This window comes from Garra rufa, chromosome 3 (genome assembly GCF_049309525.1).
Source record: "Garra rufa chromosome 3, GarRuf1.0, whole genome shotgun sequence".
Lineage (NCBI taxonomy): Eukaryota > Metazoa > Chordata > Actinopteri > Cypriniformes > Cyprinidae > Garra > Garra rufa.
This window is the reverse complement of record NC_133363.1, coordinates 47,756,239-47,775,651: the sequence shown is the minus strand read 5'-3', so window position 1 is coordinate 47,775,651 and position 19,413 is coordinate 47,756,239. Positions and strand designations below refer to the sequence as shown.

General features: G+C 37.8%; 1 protein-coding gene across 1 annotated transcript in view; it reads left to right on the top strand.

Moving 5' to 3' along the window:
* Positions 1–19,413, top strand: part of shroom4 (shroom family member 4) — a 60,155-nt gene that overhangs the window by 13,703 nt on the left and 27,039 nt on the right. The window contains exon 2 of the mRNA XM_073836279.1: positions 12,925–13,076. Within this exon, the coding sequence (XP_073692380.1) occupies positions 12,925–13,076 (152 nt within the window). The remainder of the gene's footprint in view (positions 1–12,924; positions 13,077–19,413) is intronic.

The following is a 19,413-nucleotide window of genomic DNA, read 5'->3' as shown; positions in this document are numbered from 1 at the left end:
TTGAAAGATTCATCTCTGGATGTTTTGGTGATGTAAGTCAGATTTAGCACTGCCTGTTTCTTACAAAGATCTGCCTCCATTCAATCAAAAACCAATGGATGGAATCAAGTCCCTGACCTAATTTCTTTTTGGATCATTTGTTTCACTCAGATGTACATCACAATACAGAAGAAATGATCTGTCATTACTTCCAATACATTGTGACTTTAATTCTGGTATTCATTTTATTTTTTGGACATGCCTGTGGACATGCCTGGTGGAAGATAAAATTGGCCAAAAAAAAAAAATAGAGACTCGTGGGTTATGTTTTGACTTATAATTTGTAAACAGCCAGCTGAAACAATGCATTAAAACCACTCTGAACTAGGCATGAGCCAGTATTAGATTTTGATGGTATGATAACCTTAAGCAAAAATATCACTGTATTGTGGTTAGTTTAAAATTGTTTTTTTTTTTAAACATAATTTTAAGCAACATACAGAATAGGGATGCTCATTTCGGTTAATTTTCCTGACCGACAACTGCTGCTCGTTATCCGATCATTAACCGTTAACTGATAAAATTAGAATAATACATTTGTTTAAAATAAAAATAGAATGCACGAGTATCTGTGATGATACATAAAAATACAAGCAAATGTTTTATTTTAACGTGCAAACAGCAGCATACAGAGCAACAACAAAAACTGCATTCATATACTCAAATTATCACGCATGAGCAGCGCTTCTGAGAACAGAGAAAATCAGAATGAAAAAAAAAAGAATAATATAAATAGGCCTACACTAAATATGTATAAATTAAATAACTACCTAATTAAGATGACAAAACTAAAACACACTGAATCCTTCTATGCGCTTTGAAGAAAGGTACCGGTCTTGTTCTTCTCGTCGGACATAAAAACATATAGCAGGCCAGCTTATACCTCAGTTTTTAACATGTGGACATACTGTACGGATAGACTGGGACGCTGTCTGTTAACGCTTAGATCCGTGACAAAAACACTTCACAAGAATCCTTTCAATTTGCGGTTCGGGTCTTTTCATCCACTAGTCATATGTGGAGAAACGTGTTTTCACAGCGTTCAAAAGCCAATCACAGACATTTCTGTTGATTACATTATCGCAGTGGCCAATCAGAGGCGGCTATGTTACGATCCTCTCACCACTCAAAGTGCCGGTTTCAGTTCTGCTGAATTCTATACCTCCACGAACTCTCTCATTAAAACAAAGAAAGTGTAGACATGATGTAAATAAGAGATTCATTGTACAGAGTAAAGGTTATTTTATTACTTTTTATTAACTTTGTGAGATTGCGATTAACTACAGTAATGTATGAGTGACAGCTTTCCAGTGATTGTAAGGGGAGGGCGCACTTTTTAGACTATAATTAATTCAGAATTTGAATACATTTATTCATGGATTCACTCTCTGATAACCCAATATCGCCATTGCCATCATGTTGCATAGGCTACTTACACGAGTTACACAAACTAAGAGAAGGTAAAGCAGGTGCTTAGCTACTCAACGAAATATGTCTGGACAGCCGCACTTTTACACGCGCCCGCGAGTAAACATTATTTTTTCTTTCACCATGCAGCAAACATATATTATTATTTTTATTTTTTTTTTACCGTTTAACTGATAGTAATAATCGGTTAAAATTCTTACTGACGGTTAACGGTTAAACGGTCAATATGAGCATCCCTAATACAGAATATTTGGAAAGGCAGAATTTATTTTTTCTTTGATTTGTTTCTCAAATGTTTGTTGATTTGTGGGCTGACCTAAAGCTTTTGATGTGGAGGGTTGATTTGCTGCTACCATTACTGCTTCCCTAAAAAGAAGAAAAATAAAGATTGACATGTTAATTTAACATTACAGTGTTTTTATTTTAGTTGATCTTCTAATTACAGTACTCTTGTACTCTTCTAAAAAATGTGTGTGTGTGTGTGTGTGTGTGTGTGTGTGTGTGTGTGTGTGTGTGTGTGTGTGTGTGTGTGTGTGTGTGTGTGTGTGTGTGTGTGTATATATATATATATATGTGTGTATGTATGTATATATATGTGTGTGTGTGTGTGTGTGTGTGTATATGTGTATATATATATATATATATATATTCACGAGTTCGCCCTTACATCTAATCTGCTTGAGCGAGTATTTAAGCATATTTTGGCGTGCTGTCCTGGGGAAGGGTTCCGGGCCGGAATACAGGCCGGAACCAGAGAACTCCCCCTGCTAGTGTAGGATCGAAACAGATTAGAAGTGGGGAGTAGGGGTGGAGGAGGGATGCCAAGAAACTATCGCTGGATGGAGGTAAGACGGCTGGTAATATATATAGAGGATGCGCTGATTGAATGATTGGTTAAACAGGTTGCACCTGTGCCGAATGGGTTGATTATCTGATCGTGCTCCTCCTGAACCTTGTTTAATCAAACATCATTTAGTTAGTTTGTGTAATTTAATAATAACCTAATTTAATAATAGCTTTGTGAAATCATGCTACATAAACATACCTGATTAAAACAAAAATGGCAAAGACAACAAAGACGGACTAAATGAGAACGCAAATTCACTCTCTGACCGCAGGAGGCGCTTAGGAACAGCAGTGATACAACGTTTCCTTGGTTAACGCCGTTAACGAAGCGCTGCACTTCAAGGAGAAATTTACTTCCAGAATAAAAATTTCCTGATAATTTACTCACCCCCATGTCATCCAAGATGTTCATGTCTTTCTTCAGTCGCAAAGAAATTAAGGAATTTATAGGAAAATATTGCTGGATTTTTCTCCATATAGTGGACTTCTGTGGTGACCAACGGGTTGAAGGTCCAAATTGCAGTTTCAGTGCAGCTTCAATGGGCTCTACACAATCCCAGAAAAGGAATAAGGATCTTGTCTAGCGAAACAATCGGTTATTTTTCTAAAAACAATAAAAATGTAAAAACATTTTACCACAAATGCTTGTCTTACACCACCCCGACCTCATGCATTACATAATGATGTTGGAAAGGTTATGCGTGATGTAAGCGGAAGTGACCCATTTTTTACAAAGCAGATGTACAAAGAAAGTCAAACGCCCTTTACAAAAAAAAAAATGGTAAAACAACGATGTTGGATGATTTTTAAGTTGGAGGAGAAAATGAGATGGAGTTTTTCACCCTAATATACCTTTTTAAACTGGAGTACACAGATGAAGAACCAACTGCGCATGATGTAATGTGTGAAGACATGCATGCTCATCGCAGAGTTAGTGCAAGAAAAGCATTTGTGGTTAAAGTATATAAATCAAATTTTTTTTTAAAAGAAAATGACTAGTTTCACTAGATAAGACCCTTATTCCTCGGCTGGGATCGTGTGGAGCTATTTGAAGCTGCATTTAAACTGCAGTTTGGACCTTCAAACCACGGCCACCATTTAAATTCACTATATGAAGAAAAACCCTTTTGAATCGTCAAAAAACATAATTTCTTTGCGACTGAAGAAAGAAAGACATGAACATCTTGGATGACAAACTTCTTATTTTGGAAGTGAACTTTTCCTTTAAACACTGGTTTAATATGCACTGTAAAGAGACGAGATAGAAAGAAAATACCATTTAAACTTTTCTAAAGACTGTCAGTTCCCCTCAGAAACACATTTATATAAACCCCCAGATCAATATATAGGATTTTCTTTCAATATTTAACTCAATGCGAACGGTGAGCTTGCTCTGCCTGCTACAGTATTTTCTCCTCTTTGTGTCCATCTTCAGTGGCCATTGTTAACCGCCATTTACAAACCTCATGATATTTCCACACAAACAACATTTTGAGAAATGATTACAATGCAGAGTATGCAAGTTCAGAACAGAGATTGGCTGAAATAAAACAAGGTTGATTGCCGATTCACATAAGTTCCAGTGGTTCACCTCCTTCGGGCAACCTATGCACAGGTGACTGACTTCTTGAAAATTTTAGTGGGTTTGAAACTGTAATTTTCAAATTTATACATTTATAAATGGGCACGGCCCATTTTTAAATGTATAAATCTGGCTTCTGGTCTAATCTGCATACAGCTATGTTTAGCTGTGTTTTTCTGTTTGAAATTGCAAATTGGTGTCTTACGATATTATTTTAATGTATTATCTTAATTACGAACACACTGGTTTGTAGTGCAAACATTTTTACTTTTACTGCACATTGTTGTTATTCTTGTTATTTTCCTATAGTGGCTAATAAACCGGAAGTCTCGCCCATAGGCTTACTTCCATGTTAAAGAATGAGGTAGATACCTTGATGTCAGTAACTGTCCCATCCCTACTCTGAACACCTTAGCAGCTGATTAGCATTGCCTTGGCAACTACCTATAACACTAGCAGAGTTTTGGCAAACTTATGTACTGACTCAGAACTAGAGAGTGTTTTTTTTTGGGGTGTTTTCTACTTAAAGGTCCCATATTTTCAAAATCGAAATTTCCTGGCTTTTTTCATGATAACTGAGGTCTAGGGGCTATGTAACTACCATATGAGTTTCAAAACAGTCAATCCACAGTAAACTGCACACAGCCTGCTTAAAGTAGCTGTTCATTTTCACAAGCCGCTGTGACTTCCGTAACGATGTGACGTCCGATCTACTCAGTCACCGCCTTCAGTCACCAACCACCGTCCCACCCTCCTTTTGTCAAACCCAGAAAACATCGCGTCCATAACATTGCTAAGCAACAACAACACGGAAACTAATCTATAAAACCCTGTTCAGTCTATAGATGTCGAAACTACATCATTGCACAGGCTTCAGAACAACGTGAATATAAGAGACCAGTGGCACGTCAACTTCAGCCTCTTTCACACAGCGATTCCGGTAAATACACGGATAATGTGTCCCATGATTTGTTCTGGAGTTGTTTAATTTGGTTCATTCACAGTTGTTTTCCGGAATCTGTGCGTGCTTTACACACAACCCATAAAGACATGTGACGTTTGGATGTGAGATGTAATGTGATGCGTACATTTTAGAGGTCGACCGATGTATCGGTTTTGCCGATTAATCGGCACCGATAGTTGATTGGCCGAACTATCGGTTATCGGCAAAAATCCATGCCGATGGTTTTTCCGGGTTGCATTCTTTGCTGAAGCGGCTCACGCTCCGCTGTCATGGAGTATGAGAGGTTAAGCCCCAGACCAATGTTTAATGCCAGGATTGTTACCATATATTTGTATTGATTTATATCCAGCTGTTCATATTTTTAGCCAGTAAAGTTGCAGATTTAAAGACATGAGAAAGCAAACTGTGTTCATTCAGCCGACAAAATCAGTCACAGCGCGCCTTAGTTTTACATTACACATCTGTCCCACATCGTTCATAAAGACTTGACCCTGGGCTGGAAAATTAAGTATTGTGCATTTAAGCAAACTATTTGTATTTCTGTAGCTCTAATTAAGTCTGTATGCTTAATATGAGCTATAATTTATGTTTTAGCCTTTTCTTCAGGCCGTTGAAGCATGGTGAGTTTGCATCTTGTTACGCACTTTATTTCACAATGCCATTTTCCTGTTCCTATTTGATTTTAATAACTGATCAACAAAAATATCTATTAAAAATTAAGATAAAAATAATACAAAACGAAATTCGTTAAAGAAGGGATTTTCCACAAATAAAAACGTACGAAGTGGTCAAAAATTGTGTCTGACCCTCTCCAATTCTCCTGGCGTATTGCCGTCCAATTCATACCACGTCCTTTATGACATTTACAAATTACACAAACTTCTTTCGTAATTAACATATTAAACTGAAACAAAACAAAAACAAATCATATTTAAACATAAATGTGAAAAGAAATTGTTTCTGAAATGGCTGCAATATAGATCGCACTTTCTCTTTCCGTTTCATGTTTAAACTAACCTTTGCCGCTTTTTGATCATTCTTGAAGTAAACATTTGCCCGTTTGGTGATTAAATAAACTGTTTTAGATTTATGCTTGAACTATACAACGCGTCCTGTGTGTGTGTGATACCTGCAAGTTGTCCGCGCAACACAGCGCTGCACTTTTGTTCGGTTTCATTAAGGGTGGGTGAAAAATAGATTCTCAGACGCATCTCAATCCTCTCTTCAATGAGCGTGTGTTTTTCCCGCATATGGCACGCGTGCGCGCCAGAAACGCGGCTGGCTTCATTGCACAGAATTTCCACAGTGAGCTAATAAGTGTGTATTGTTTGACCGTGTGAGCTATCAATCGCAGTTTTTGACTTTACATGTGCCTTCATTTCTGCCGTTTGTAATGCAGTAGATGCACTGACAGACTTTCAATTGCTCTTTGTGTTTGTTCGTCCTAAAAAGCTTGATTGCAGATGCGGTTAAATGCACTTGGATTTTCAAATACTTTTATACGAAACTGATGTACACACAGTCAGTTATGTTTTCAGAGCAGGACAAAATATCTGATACATCGAAATAGATCTGCATTCGTTTGAATGCAGCCTGTTAAAGCAGCCACTGTCTGATCTCATCAGTAATAATCAAACGAAAAAGAAAAAAACAATAACTATTTCTGTAAACTTGCCGACACTTAAAGAACACTAATTTTAAATAAGTAATTGTTTTAAAAAGTAGCCTGCTTATATAATAAAAAAATGTTAAAATTTAAAGATTCCCACCCCTTTACAATGAGCCTATTTGTAACATCAACTAAGATTGATGAAAGCTGTAGAATAGAAGTGTTGTTCCTTGTTAAAGTGTTAATTTCAACATTTACTGATATATTGTTAAATTTCGAAGTTCATTTTGTTAACATTAATGAACTATGAAGTAACTTTAATGATCAATTTATAATTAATATTAATATTTTTATTCATTTACAAAGTATGGTTTAGTATTTATTTTTTTAAATCGTAGAGCACTATTTTAGTTGCCCTTCAATATCCATTTTCAAAATCTATCGGTTAATTAATCGGTATCGGCCAGTGTGGTCCAACCTAGCTATCGGTATCGGTAAAAACCAATATCGGTCGACCTCTAGTACATTTCACTAAACTGAAACTAACCTGAACAAACTGTGCTTCAGCGCTGATAGTGAGGAGCTGGCTCTGCTCGATCGCCGCTTCATTCCACTTTGCACGTATTTTTTTGTCGTGAAGAGTCGCAGGGTAAGGTGCATCATCACTGCAACACTGCCTTTATGGTTCTGGCTTTTGTTCACACAGCGCTCGTTCCCGTAATTTTCCAGAATCAGCGCGCATTGTGAAAGGGGCTTTACTAAAGCAACAGTTATGTAGCTTACTGCATTCGGTGTTTGAAAAAGAAAAAAACATTAATGATCATTCTGAAATATCCTGTTGAGTATCAGCAGGCTAGGCTCTCTCTATGGCTCTGGGTTCGGCTACAACGATACATGACCGTAGTTACCTGTGATTGGCCTGGCTGTGCGTCACTCAGAAAACAACAGGCCAATCAGAAGAGAGGCTCATGAATAATAATTAGATGGGCCAAAATCGACCTGTTTTTGACAGAGCTCCTAAAAAAGGAGCTGTAAAAATATATTGAGATGGATTTTGGCACTTATACCGCAAATATATATTCTTAAGGACATCAACAACTAAAATAAACCTCCAGAAATGTGTACAATATGGGACCTTTAATACTGGATTGTATGCAGTGTGTAATTCTGGGTCAGCCCACATTTCCTCTGTGCTGAATTTAGCAATCATATTGTACAGGGAGAGGTGAAGACTAGCTTGCTTCATCGCTGTCCGACACAAACAGACACCCCTCCCTCCTGTGGTCTCCGAGCCTGGGAGTGCAAATGCATTTTTCGGTACACTGACAGCATAACTACGAATAGCCTCTCAAAGCCGTTATTGTATTAAAACTATTCCCATCATGGGACTTATAATTTTCTAGTCCTTCTCTTGTAATTTAAGGCGTTTCTCGCCTTCTTTAGCTAAAAGTCAGACCATATTTTATCTCAAAAAGGAGTGACTGGAAAGTAGTCACAGTGGTGCCGTTTGTTTGCTGCAGTCTCTACCCTCACTACTCATCTCGGGTGTTTTATAAACACAGAAAGTTCCCCTAACATTCACCTCCTCGACTGTATTTTCCACCAGGTCACGTTTGAAGAATGGGTACGGAAATTCCTATTCTTCGCATGGCATGTAAGGAGTGGTTGCTCCTGAGGGAGATTAAAGGAATGGGGAGACCGAAAAGGATTTGTCACGTAGGACTGTTCAACCCTCCATAAAGATTCCTTTGTGAACTTAATTTCACGATCACCAGGGAGCGAGTCGTGCCCATGCCCAAACCAAACACTCGTGCACACGCACAAACACACATACACGCACAAGTCTAATGGAACATAGGTGTGGTTGCATTTATTTTTATCAAGCCTCGAAGGAGAACATGAGCTCAAGGGAAAGGAAAGAAAGAGTGGGAGAAGGAGACTGCTGGGTGGGCATACAGGAAAGAGAGAGAGAGCGAGGATATAGAGGTTCAGTGAGGTCCATGTGGTGCGCCAACAGTTTGCAAAAGTTCTTCTAAATAATCCAACGAGAGCTGAGAGTGAACATGCACGGATGAAGTGCCATTACATCATGGCCCTGGGTGCCCGTTAAACAGATTTAGTGGAGGACAGCAGATGAACACTCTTTTATCATCTTCCCTCTCATTTTATTTTGATTGCCCGGTTCCCCTTCCTCGCAGGGAGTTGTGGAAGTTCTGAGCAGCTTATGAGGTAAGACGATGCGTGTAAGTTTGTTTTATTGCCAAGGGGTACTCGGGTTTGCCTGCCAACTATGTGAATTTGTTCACTTTGTGCAACAATGTTACATATCCTGCCATAAAACATACCTGCTATGAGGGTTACCGGGCTTTTTCCAGTGGAGTGTGTGCAGCAGACTGGATTTTAGGGTGGAAAAAGACTGTGTTTGTTTTGAGTTTAATGAACTAATGGAAGGTTAGGCTACATCACTTCTCGCCTGCACCTGTACACCTGGAGAACATACTGTAGACCAGATTCATTTAGACTCGCACAGAAGGTTTATTGGATTTAGAGCACAAATTCAGGTCTCTGAGATGGAACACTCATCCACTGGAAAAAGAACTGTTCAGCAAGTGTCATCTGTGTTACAAACAAACACGTGCAACCTCTCAGAATTGATATGAAGCCCCTGTGGTCCAGGCTGAAGGGCTTTGAGGATGTTGATTATAGTATCCCGTGGAAACAGTCTGTTTGGAGCAGATGGGAAGGAGGGACGGAGCAAGAAAGAGCAGTGTCCTCAGCGAGGCTGTAATTGTGACCATACATCTGAATAATGTTTCCATTACATGCAACCAGCTATTTTGCATCTTAAACCAGCAGAATATAGGAGAAAGACTGCATGCCTCGTTCACTAAAGAAGTAGACAGTCATTTATTTAACATCACTGAAAATGACATTTTTGTCATTAATTACTCACCCTCATGTGGTTCCAAACCCGTAAGACCTTTGTTCATCTTCAGAACACAAATTAAGATATTTTTGATAAAATCCGAGAGCTTTCTGACCCTGCATAGACAGCAACGCAACTACGTTCAAGTCCCAGAAATGTAGTAAGGACATAAACAGTCCATGTGACGCGAATGAAGATGGTCTTACAGGTTTGGAATGACGCAATCGTACAAACAGAGAATGCTGTTTCCTCGAATATTGGTGCATGACACTGCTGTGTTTTATTCCTGAATCAATCTCTTTTCGAGCAAAATGATTCGATGATCCATTCATAAAGTCAGTCGTTTCTAAATGAATCAGCCATTTTGAATTAATTGTTTGAATGAATAATTAAAATAATGACTCATTAAGGCTTTATTGTAGGGACCTACTGGCAGTTTTAGTGTCATTTATCCATGACAGGCCATGACAAGGTACTAACACACACACATGCACAAAACAATTAGCAAAATATTGTTGAATTGTCAATATTAAAAGAGACCTATTATGCCTCTTTTTACAATATGTAATATAAGTCTCAGGTGTTCCCAGAATGTGTCTTTGAGGATTCAGCTCAAAATACCCCACAGATCATTTATTATATCATTTTGGAAATTAAGATTTTGAGTAGAAGCAGAAGCATGCTGTTTTCATGCATGTCACTTTGAATGCAAAAGAACTGCTGCTCCACGCCTTCTTTATCAGAATAGAGCTGTGCCTTTACAGCTCGTAACTCGATACTCTGCTAAAAAACATCTTTTTGGATTTGATTATCATGTCTATCGCACAAAATTATCCATTTTGAAGCCATATCAGTTTAAACTTAATTTAAACTGATATAGGGTTTCCTGAGCACACACATCTGAAGCACGCACACAGAAAGCGGCTGTCACCTGCCATCTGAATACTAAACTAAGTTCTCTTTCATGTCCTACTGCGCTTAAACTGTCAAATACACACAAATTCATGTAGAAAACACATTAGTACAAACAGTCAGTTATATCTGTGAAGGTAAACATCTGGGAAAAAAAATTTATATTAGATCTGTGTGGCAGCAGCGTAATATACAGTAAATAAATCAATAAATCCAATGCTCTCTTGTTTCCTCAAAGGCTGGGACTCCAAATAGTGTTCTGTGCTCGTCTGTGCAGCCAACTACAAAACAGTAGCATGCTCTGCTCAAACTTTTACACACATTTTACACACCGTTGTTGCTTCCGAAAACACAATGGTGGCGCTGTGTGTGGAAACGTGTAAATTAAGAGGCTGTAATATTATAATAAGATCTGCACGTTTTTTCACATGCTTGCAGAGAAGGGCTTAGTTACTGGGTTGTCCTTTTTCACATTTCCTGGGTTGGTAGATGCACCTGGGACCCAATTATATCTAGTCAGATTTTCATGATATGTCACCTTTAAGGAAGTACTAAAAAATATTATAATATATTTTTTTCCCTAATATATCACACCTCTTCTCTTCTCTTCTCTTCTCTTCTCTTCTCTTCTCTTCTCTTCTCTTCTCTTCTCTTCTCTTCTCTTCTCTTCTCTTCTCTTCTCTTCTCTTCTCTTCTCTTCTCTTCTCTTCTCTTCTCTTCTCTTCTCTTCTCTTCTCTTCTCTTCTCTTCTCTTCTCTTCTCTTCTCTTCTCTTCTCTTCTCTTCTCTTCTCTTCTCTTCTCTTCTCTTCTCTTCTCTTCTCTTCTCTTCTCTTCTCTTCTCTTCTCTTCTCTTCTCTTCTCTTCTCTTCTCTTCTCTTCTCTTCTCTTCTCTTCTCTTCTCTTCTCTTCTCTTCTCTTCTCTTCTCTTCTCTTCTCTTGTGTCCCTAAAAACATAACTGGTCTCTTTGAAGTGTTTGCTCTTTCAAGTCACTTGAGTTGACAAGTAAACAGCTAACCTGCTGAACATTGCAGGTTTCCACAGAATAAGAATTTCCGTCCTTCACAGTGTTTTTCTTACATGTTCGAGTTATTAAATATGTTGGAAGTTTTGATTAAGCGTTCAGCTACCGTGTATGCTCAGGTCTGTTAAACATTTTATCCTGTCTAAATTCATTTCACAGATTTCGGCAGATTTCCCCTCAAGATCAGCACAGAAAATGCAAAAACGTCTCCAGATTCTGTCTGGACCTGCTTATGAGACAAAATCTGAATACTTCATGAAGTATGAACTCTACCCACATCCCGACACTCACTGTCCCCCACCGAGCATTTTATTCCGGCCGCATGAATATTCCCTTTATGCCCCTCTGGACACATTCTGTCTTTGATCTCCTCAAAAACCACATTCAAATATTCCTGCAATGCTCACCGCATACGCGCATTCACACACACAACACATATGCATCTGTTTACTCTACAATGCAGGCCGGCAGTTGGCATTAGATGAGTCTAACAAAATGGTAAACCGTGTGAACATGTTTCAGAAAGATTTGGTTTCATTGTTGAAACACAGGGGCTCACTTGTTGCAAAATAATCGCATGTGTATCTGAACATGTTTTTTGTTGTTGTTGTTGTTGTACTTGAGCATGTGTGCTGGTTTGGCTGCAAAATAAAGAAAAAAACATCCAGATTTTTGCATCACGTTGCATGCTGAACTCAGCAAAAAATGCAGAGAAAATGCACCACAAGCACAGCATTGGTAGTTTAAACTACCATTTTTAATTAAATTTCATGATGAACCATTTTTTTTTATAATCTAAGGGATTATTTTTATAGTATAAATAACTGTATATTGGTAAACTATTAACACTCTAGTAAGAATGTATTTCTGGGGCTGAATATATAGTTTAAATCCCCTGGTTCGCACCATGACGGTAGCCGCTAAAAAGAGAAATGTGACTTCAATTTGAAAGCTTTGTGGCATTAGCTCTATGTTTTGATGGCAGGATTTGTTTAAAGAGAAATGGGCTCTAATGTAAGACATCAAAATGAATATGATACTCTGTTGCAATGTATGTGTGTCCCCCAAACATAAAAGGTGTGTGTTTATGTTGTAAGCTGAGATTTATATGTTCGTGACTGAGTGAAAGTGTGATTGTGTATGTTTTGACTAGGCTAATGTTTTGTGTATGGGAATTACGTGGCTTTGGAGCTGATCTCTGACCCTTTGTACTATTTTATGTAGGAGAGTCCCTAATGGAATAACTGGGTATTGTGTGTCTGTATGCATGTTTGATGAATGGCTGTACACGTTGTATGTATATTTGCCTTTTGACCCCTCTGTCCTAAGCTTTTAAAAAAAGGAAGTGGTTACATGTGAAATGGACAAGGCTGTGTGGGTAAACGTGTTTATCTGTAAGTAAGTTCTGTCGAGTTTGTGTGATCTAATTTAAACACTCAAGTCCTCTTTGACAGAAGAAGACAATCTGTTATAACATGGTCTTTTTCTTCAGAAGACCTCAAATCTTTTTCTCCCTCTGTGGTGTGTGAATGTGTATGACACACATATAAATATAATATTTAACTTTTAACTGTTTCTCTTTGTTTCTCCTATAGATAGAAGAGGGAGGAAAGGCAGCTCAGTGTAAGAAGTTGAGAGTGGGGGATGAACTGGTGAACATTAACGGATCTGCTCTCTACGGCTCCCGTCAAGAAGCTCTCATCCTCATCAAAGGTTCTTACAGGGTTCTCAAAATCGTTGTCCGAAGGTAAGCAGACACAAACATGCATATACTGACTTAAAGTACAGTAACATTTGCATTTACAGACAAAATACAGTAGTAGGAGTGCAAAAGATCTCACTTCACTATGGAAGCCCATTTCTGCCACTGAATAAAAACATTAAAAAAGGTAATTCGAACCTTTTTCTCTCATAATTGCGAGTTTGCATCTCGCAATTCGGACTTTTTTTTTAGAATTGCATGATACAACCTCGCAATTCTGAGAATTGTGTGATATAAACTCACAATTGTGAAGTATAAAGTCAGAATTGCAAGGTATAAACTCCCAATTCCAAGAAAAAAGTCAGAATTTTGAGTTTATATCCTGTATTCTGACTTTATTTCTTGCAGTTAAGAGTTTAAATCTCGCAATTCTGACTTTATAACTTACAATTGTGAGTTTATATCACGCAATTCTGAGAAAAAGTCTGAATTGCGAGTTAAGTCAGAATTGGGAGATATAAAGTTGCAATTCTAAGCAAATATCAGTCTCTTTTCCCCTCAGAACTCTCTTGCAATTATGAGTTTACATCCCACAATTTTAAGAAGTCAGAATTGTGAGATTAAAAAGTTGCAATTAACTTTTTTATGTTTATTCCGTAGGGGAAGCCCTACTTCGTATACTTCCCATCGGGTAAAAATTTTAAATGTGAAACCACCACTTTAACCAACAGAAAGCTGCTTGTTTTAAAAGTAACTTCTGTGTGTGCTTCATACATTGTTGACCAATTTTTTGCCCTCAAAAGTTTGCTGAAATTTTTGCTAAAAAGATCGCATTTTTATAGTGAAACGATGGTATGGTGTATGCTCGGCTTTCATATGCGCTTTAATTACTTTTTTGCACTAATTAGTTTGTCCACAATGTGGCAACACTGGCCTGAGCTGCCCACTCTGGAATTGCTTGTGTCAGGAGATTTAAAGATAAATTGCAATCACATTGTTTGGCAAATTTTCAGAGTTCAAAATCACGAATTTCGTCTGAGAGTGAAAGATTTCCCTTTGCAGATTTTGCATTGGGTTCAGTTGTGCTGCGTTGGTTTGAAAGTGACTTTAGACTTACGTCACTACACTATTGACAGTAGACAATAGGCCTTTTTTCCCTGCAAAATCTAGCCAAATTTCACTAATGTGATCACACCTTTATAGTGAAACTGCCATTTTGATTTCTGAAACATCACACCTAGAGGATATGACCAGGATATACAGTTTTTCACTGAGGGCGAGCATCTGCACAGTGGTTAAATCCACCAGTAGCCTCTGATTATGTGTCTCTTGTTTATTTTAGCTGGCGTGATGCGAGTTGACGTCAGCAGAGTTTGGCAGACATGAGAGTTTTGTCACCCCTGACAGACAAAATTGACAGACACACCCTGTTTGACTCACTCAGAGTGGCCTGTTCTAGGATCAGATCTTTTGATATCAGTATAACTGCAGTTATCAGGGAGTAAGTGGTTAAGCTGTATCCAGGTCAGTGGTAGTCCGTTTAGTCTGACCACAGGGGTTTTTCCCATTTCCAGGCATGTGGACGGTCAAAGTGTCATGTGATAGTGCCTCACTGTGGCTGTGTGCAGAGGCGCAGACGAGGCGTGTAACCAACGCGTGCGCACACTCGCAAACATTTGAAACATTTTATTGATGCATTCACTTGCAGTTTTTGATAAACATTTATGTTTTATTGGTAGCTTTATGTGTGCAGGGTAAATGAGGTGCTATGTGTGTTGTTGTTGAGTCTGGACTGGACGTCCAGTCGACTGAGTCCAGCACATTCCAGTGTGTTGAGGCTTCGCTGCATTAGCAGCTACCAGACAGCTTAGTGTACATCCCACACACCTCCCTCTTTCATCTTCTTTCTCCCCTCTCACTTATTTATACTGTCCTCCCTTCTTCCTGCTCTATGAACCCAGTCTCATCTCTTCATTCTTTTAACCAACAGTCCTGATATTGTATAGCTTTTATAACCTCATTTTCTGTCTTAAATTTTCTGAAACCTCATTCTCTAACATCCTAATATTCTCTAATTTGATTCTCAAAGTTTTGTTTTGTAATCTCATTATTTGTCCACTCAAGAGTTTATTTAAAAAACTCTCAACATTCTGTAACTTTAATCTGTAACTTCTAAACATTATGTAGCTTGTATAACCTCATTCTATATGTAGCCTGTATAACCAATGCTATATGTAGCCCATATAACCTCATTCTATACGCTCTCAGAAGTTTTATCATTTTAAAATCTTTCAACATTCTATAACCTTATTCTGAAGCTTCTTAACATTATGTAGCCTGTATAATCTAATTCTATATGTAGCCTGTATAACGTCGTGCTATATGTAGCCTGTATAACCTCATGCTATATGTAACCTGTATAACCTCATTCTATATGTAGCCTGTATAACGTCTGTCTATATGCTCAAAAGTTTTTAAATAAAAAAAACTCTAAAAAACATTCTATAACCTCATTCTATATGTAGCTTGCATAGCCTCATTCTATATGCTTTCAAACTAGGGGTGTAATGATATATGCCTAGGTCACGATACGATACGTATCCCGATATTGAGTTCACGATACGATACGTATCACGATATTTTGAACAAAAATTAAAACATGAAACTGAAAATCAAACAACAGATTTATTAAAAAAAAAAAAAATTTCAATAGCTTTTTTAGTTTTACATACAAGGTCACATTTTAAGGTTTAATAAAAACCTTCTGTATTAAAATTAACAACTGATAAGGTCTGTCTGTCACTGAATTTTTTTTTTTTACATTTAACATGATAGTGATAAAATTGTCAAGATGTCAAATTCTTTAAACCTGCTAGCGATGCAAGATTCTTTGTGTGTGTGAGTCCTACCCGACGGGTAAACCGCTATAACTGACGTAACGGTGGAATAATATTTATCTGTCAGGTGCAGTGCGGGTGACATGCACGGGATTTGCTCTTTGGACTCAATCCGGTACACGCTGACGCTGCTCTCAAACGGTCCCGTGCCTGTGTTTGCGCTCTGTCTGAAGACCGTTTAAAAGCCATTTCACATGGGACGCGTCAAGCGGTGGAATCTCTGCGCGGCTGCCGCTTTCTCTCATAGTGAAAGTGTTTTGCGGTCGAGCTGGTGTTCGCGACGCGGGCTCGGGGTAAACGTATTGCAAACAACAAGGTCTCATTTTACTTTACAAAAACAAAATAAATGAAACGTAATGAAAATACTATATGTGTTATTTGCTATTTGTCATTTTATGGGACAATGACTAGCTTGGTTTTCATGTCAGACACAGTTTACTATGACATTTTACACATAATTGTATTTTTACTGCGCAGGCTATACTACACGCATTTTCTGGATTTTTTTCTTTATTAATAGCCTTTCTCCGTATTTTATGGATCATACAGCTCCGAAATGTTGCCATACTGCTGACTTAAATGAGGAGGGAGGGTCCGCAATCTCTGGGTTGGTTGCCATGTTTCCTCACGTTCTTCTTCAACTAGCTCAACTTTTGCAGGCAGGCATCACATGATTGGAAAGGTAGTCACGGGGTGTGTCGCGATTCTCCCTTATTACACCGCGACACAGGATCGTGGATCTGAGTGTCGCGATTTCGGTTTCATATCGCGTATCGTTACAGCCCTATTTCAAACGTTTATCATTTTAAAACCTTTCAACATTCTATAATCTTATGATTGTAGCTTCTTAACATTTATGTAAGTCTATATATAATCTCATTCTATATGTAGCCTGTATAACCTCAGTCTAAATGTAACCTATCTGTGTACCTCATTCTATATGGTCTCAAAAGTTTATCATTTTAAAAACTCTCAACATTCTATACCCTCATTCTGTAGCTTGTATAACCTCATTCTATATGTAGCTTGTATAGCCCCATTCTATATGCTTTCAAAGGTTTATAATTTTAAAAACTCAACATTCTATAACCTCATTCTGTAGCTTTTTAGCATTATATAGGCTGTATAATCTTATTCTATATGTACCTCATTCTATGTGTAGCTTGCATAGCCTCATTCTATATGCTTTCAAACGTTTATCATTTTAAAACCTTTCAACATTCTATAATCTTATGCTGTAGCTTCTTAACATGTATGTAGTCTATATATAATCTCATTCTATATGTAGCCTGTATAACCTCAGTCTATATGTAACCTATCTGTGTACCTCATTCTATATGCTTTCAAAGGTTTATAATTTTAAAAACTCAACATTCTATAACCTCATTCTGTAGCTTTTTAGCATTATATAGGCTGTATAATCTCATTCTATATGTACCTCATTCTATGCACTCTCAAAAGTTTATAATTAAAAACTCTCAACATTCTATAACCTTACTCTGTAGAGTTTTTTAACATTATGTAGACTATAACCTCATTCTATATTGCTCTCAAGTTTATAATTTTAAAATTAACATTCTATAATCTCTATAGGCTAATTCTGTAATCTCTGTAAAACATCATATTCTGTCCTCAAAATTCTCTGTAATTTTGTGAAGTTTTAGATAAAATTGTATAGAAATTTGAATAAATGCCGGCATTGGTAAAAATGTAGTTATGTCTAATAACCTCATTCTTGAAACACTAAGGAGTCTGTAGCCTGTATAATCTTATTTTAGTTTCTACTTAGTTTCTGCAACACTTCACACTATAGCTTCAATAATCTTAAACTTCTATGACCTCATTTTATAATCATTACCCTCATTCTCAATCTCTCGACATCCTCTAACCTCTTGACATTCTGTATTTATCTTATCTGTAGTAAATAAACCAATTCAATATGTTGTTTATTTTTCTCCAACCCCTCACTCAAAAGATTCTCAAAACACAAGAATTCTCATGAGGTTTCTCACAAAGCATAACCTACTTGAGTGCACTTAAGGTATGAGATTTTGTAATTACAATCTCAGACTGAAAACATGCTTTTAGTAAAAAAAAAAAAAATGAACTTTTAAACCTCCAGGTTTAGGATAGCCATCCAAACACCAGCTCTGCAGAAGCTAGCCACAAAGTCAGAGGTTCAGGAGTGAGGAGAGAGGCAGAGGAGAGGGGTGTAGAGATGGAAAAAATTCCTTTTCTTTTTACATCCGTTTATTTGGCGGCATGTCAGAAATGCTGCAGTCTTAGTGTTATTACCCTGCCTGTGGTTTCCCTCTTGCTGTGGTTTTCTAGGCAGCACACCTCTTTGTGTGTGTGAATGTGTGTTTTGTGTTCTTCTGTTTGTGGGTTAGTTACACCAGTGGGACTCTGCCTTCAAGGCATCAAATTTGACTGTTCTGTTTGGATAGACAATCGCTGTATATTTTGTCTTTTTGCATGCAGCCTGAAGCCTAATGCATTGGCTTTGTTAGAATGCATGTTTATTCATATTTGGCTATCAAACATAGACACAGCTGTGTCATTTAAGGCCAGTACAGTTGCCACCATGTGAGAACATTCAAATGGCTTTACCAACTTTTCAAGGTCACCGTTCCTCACTTTTAACCTTTAGAAAAACACACAATTACCCTTTTTGCAACATCTAAGAAGGTTAAACGTGTTTTGTTTGAAAACGAGATTCTTCATGGCTGATTTACAGCTGAAAGACTAAGTGTGACTATGTGAATGTGAGGTGTGTGTGTGTGTGTGTGTGTGTGTGTGCGTGTGTGCGTGTGTGCGTGTGTGCGTGTGTGCGTGTGTGCGTGTGTGCGTGTGTGCGTGTGTGCGTGTGTGTGTGTCTGTGTGTTCATCTTTGGACGTCAGTAAAGGTCACATGCATCACGCAGGGCTCATTTCCACCTCCATTTCAAGGCCAAGGAATGTATGACTATTCAGTTAGCACCAGGACAGAGATGTTTGTCTGTGTGTGTTTTTGTTTGCGTTTAATGCCAACCTCCCCGTCAATCGTTAGAAATGGACCTGAAATGGTTTTGCAGGGTGGAACATCTGATCTAACAGCACAGTATTCTAATAAGCAGAAAAATACAAAGCATATATTGTGCAAAACACTAGTGTATATGCTTTAGCATTTTAATTAAAGGGAACCCCTATTAAAACTTGTATGGCTTAATATAACATTGTCTCTTACTGAAATATGTAGTAGAAAACCCACGAAAGATTTATGTTATTTAAAAAAAAATCCACATCGTTTTAAACATATTTTGGACTATTGGGGCTCCATTATTTTGATGACATGAAATGGTTGCACTCAGTGAGATACTGATGCTACCTGTTGTTTACAGCTTACAGGTGGCGATAGAACCAAATGCCATACCATCGATTTTTATTTTTTTTCCACAAGAAGTTTAAACGCCCCCAAATATCGAGTGAAATGTTTACATCCTGCC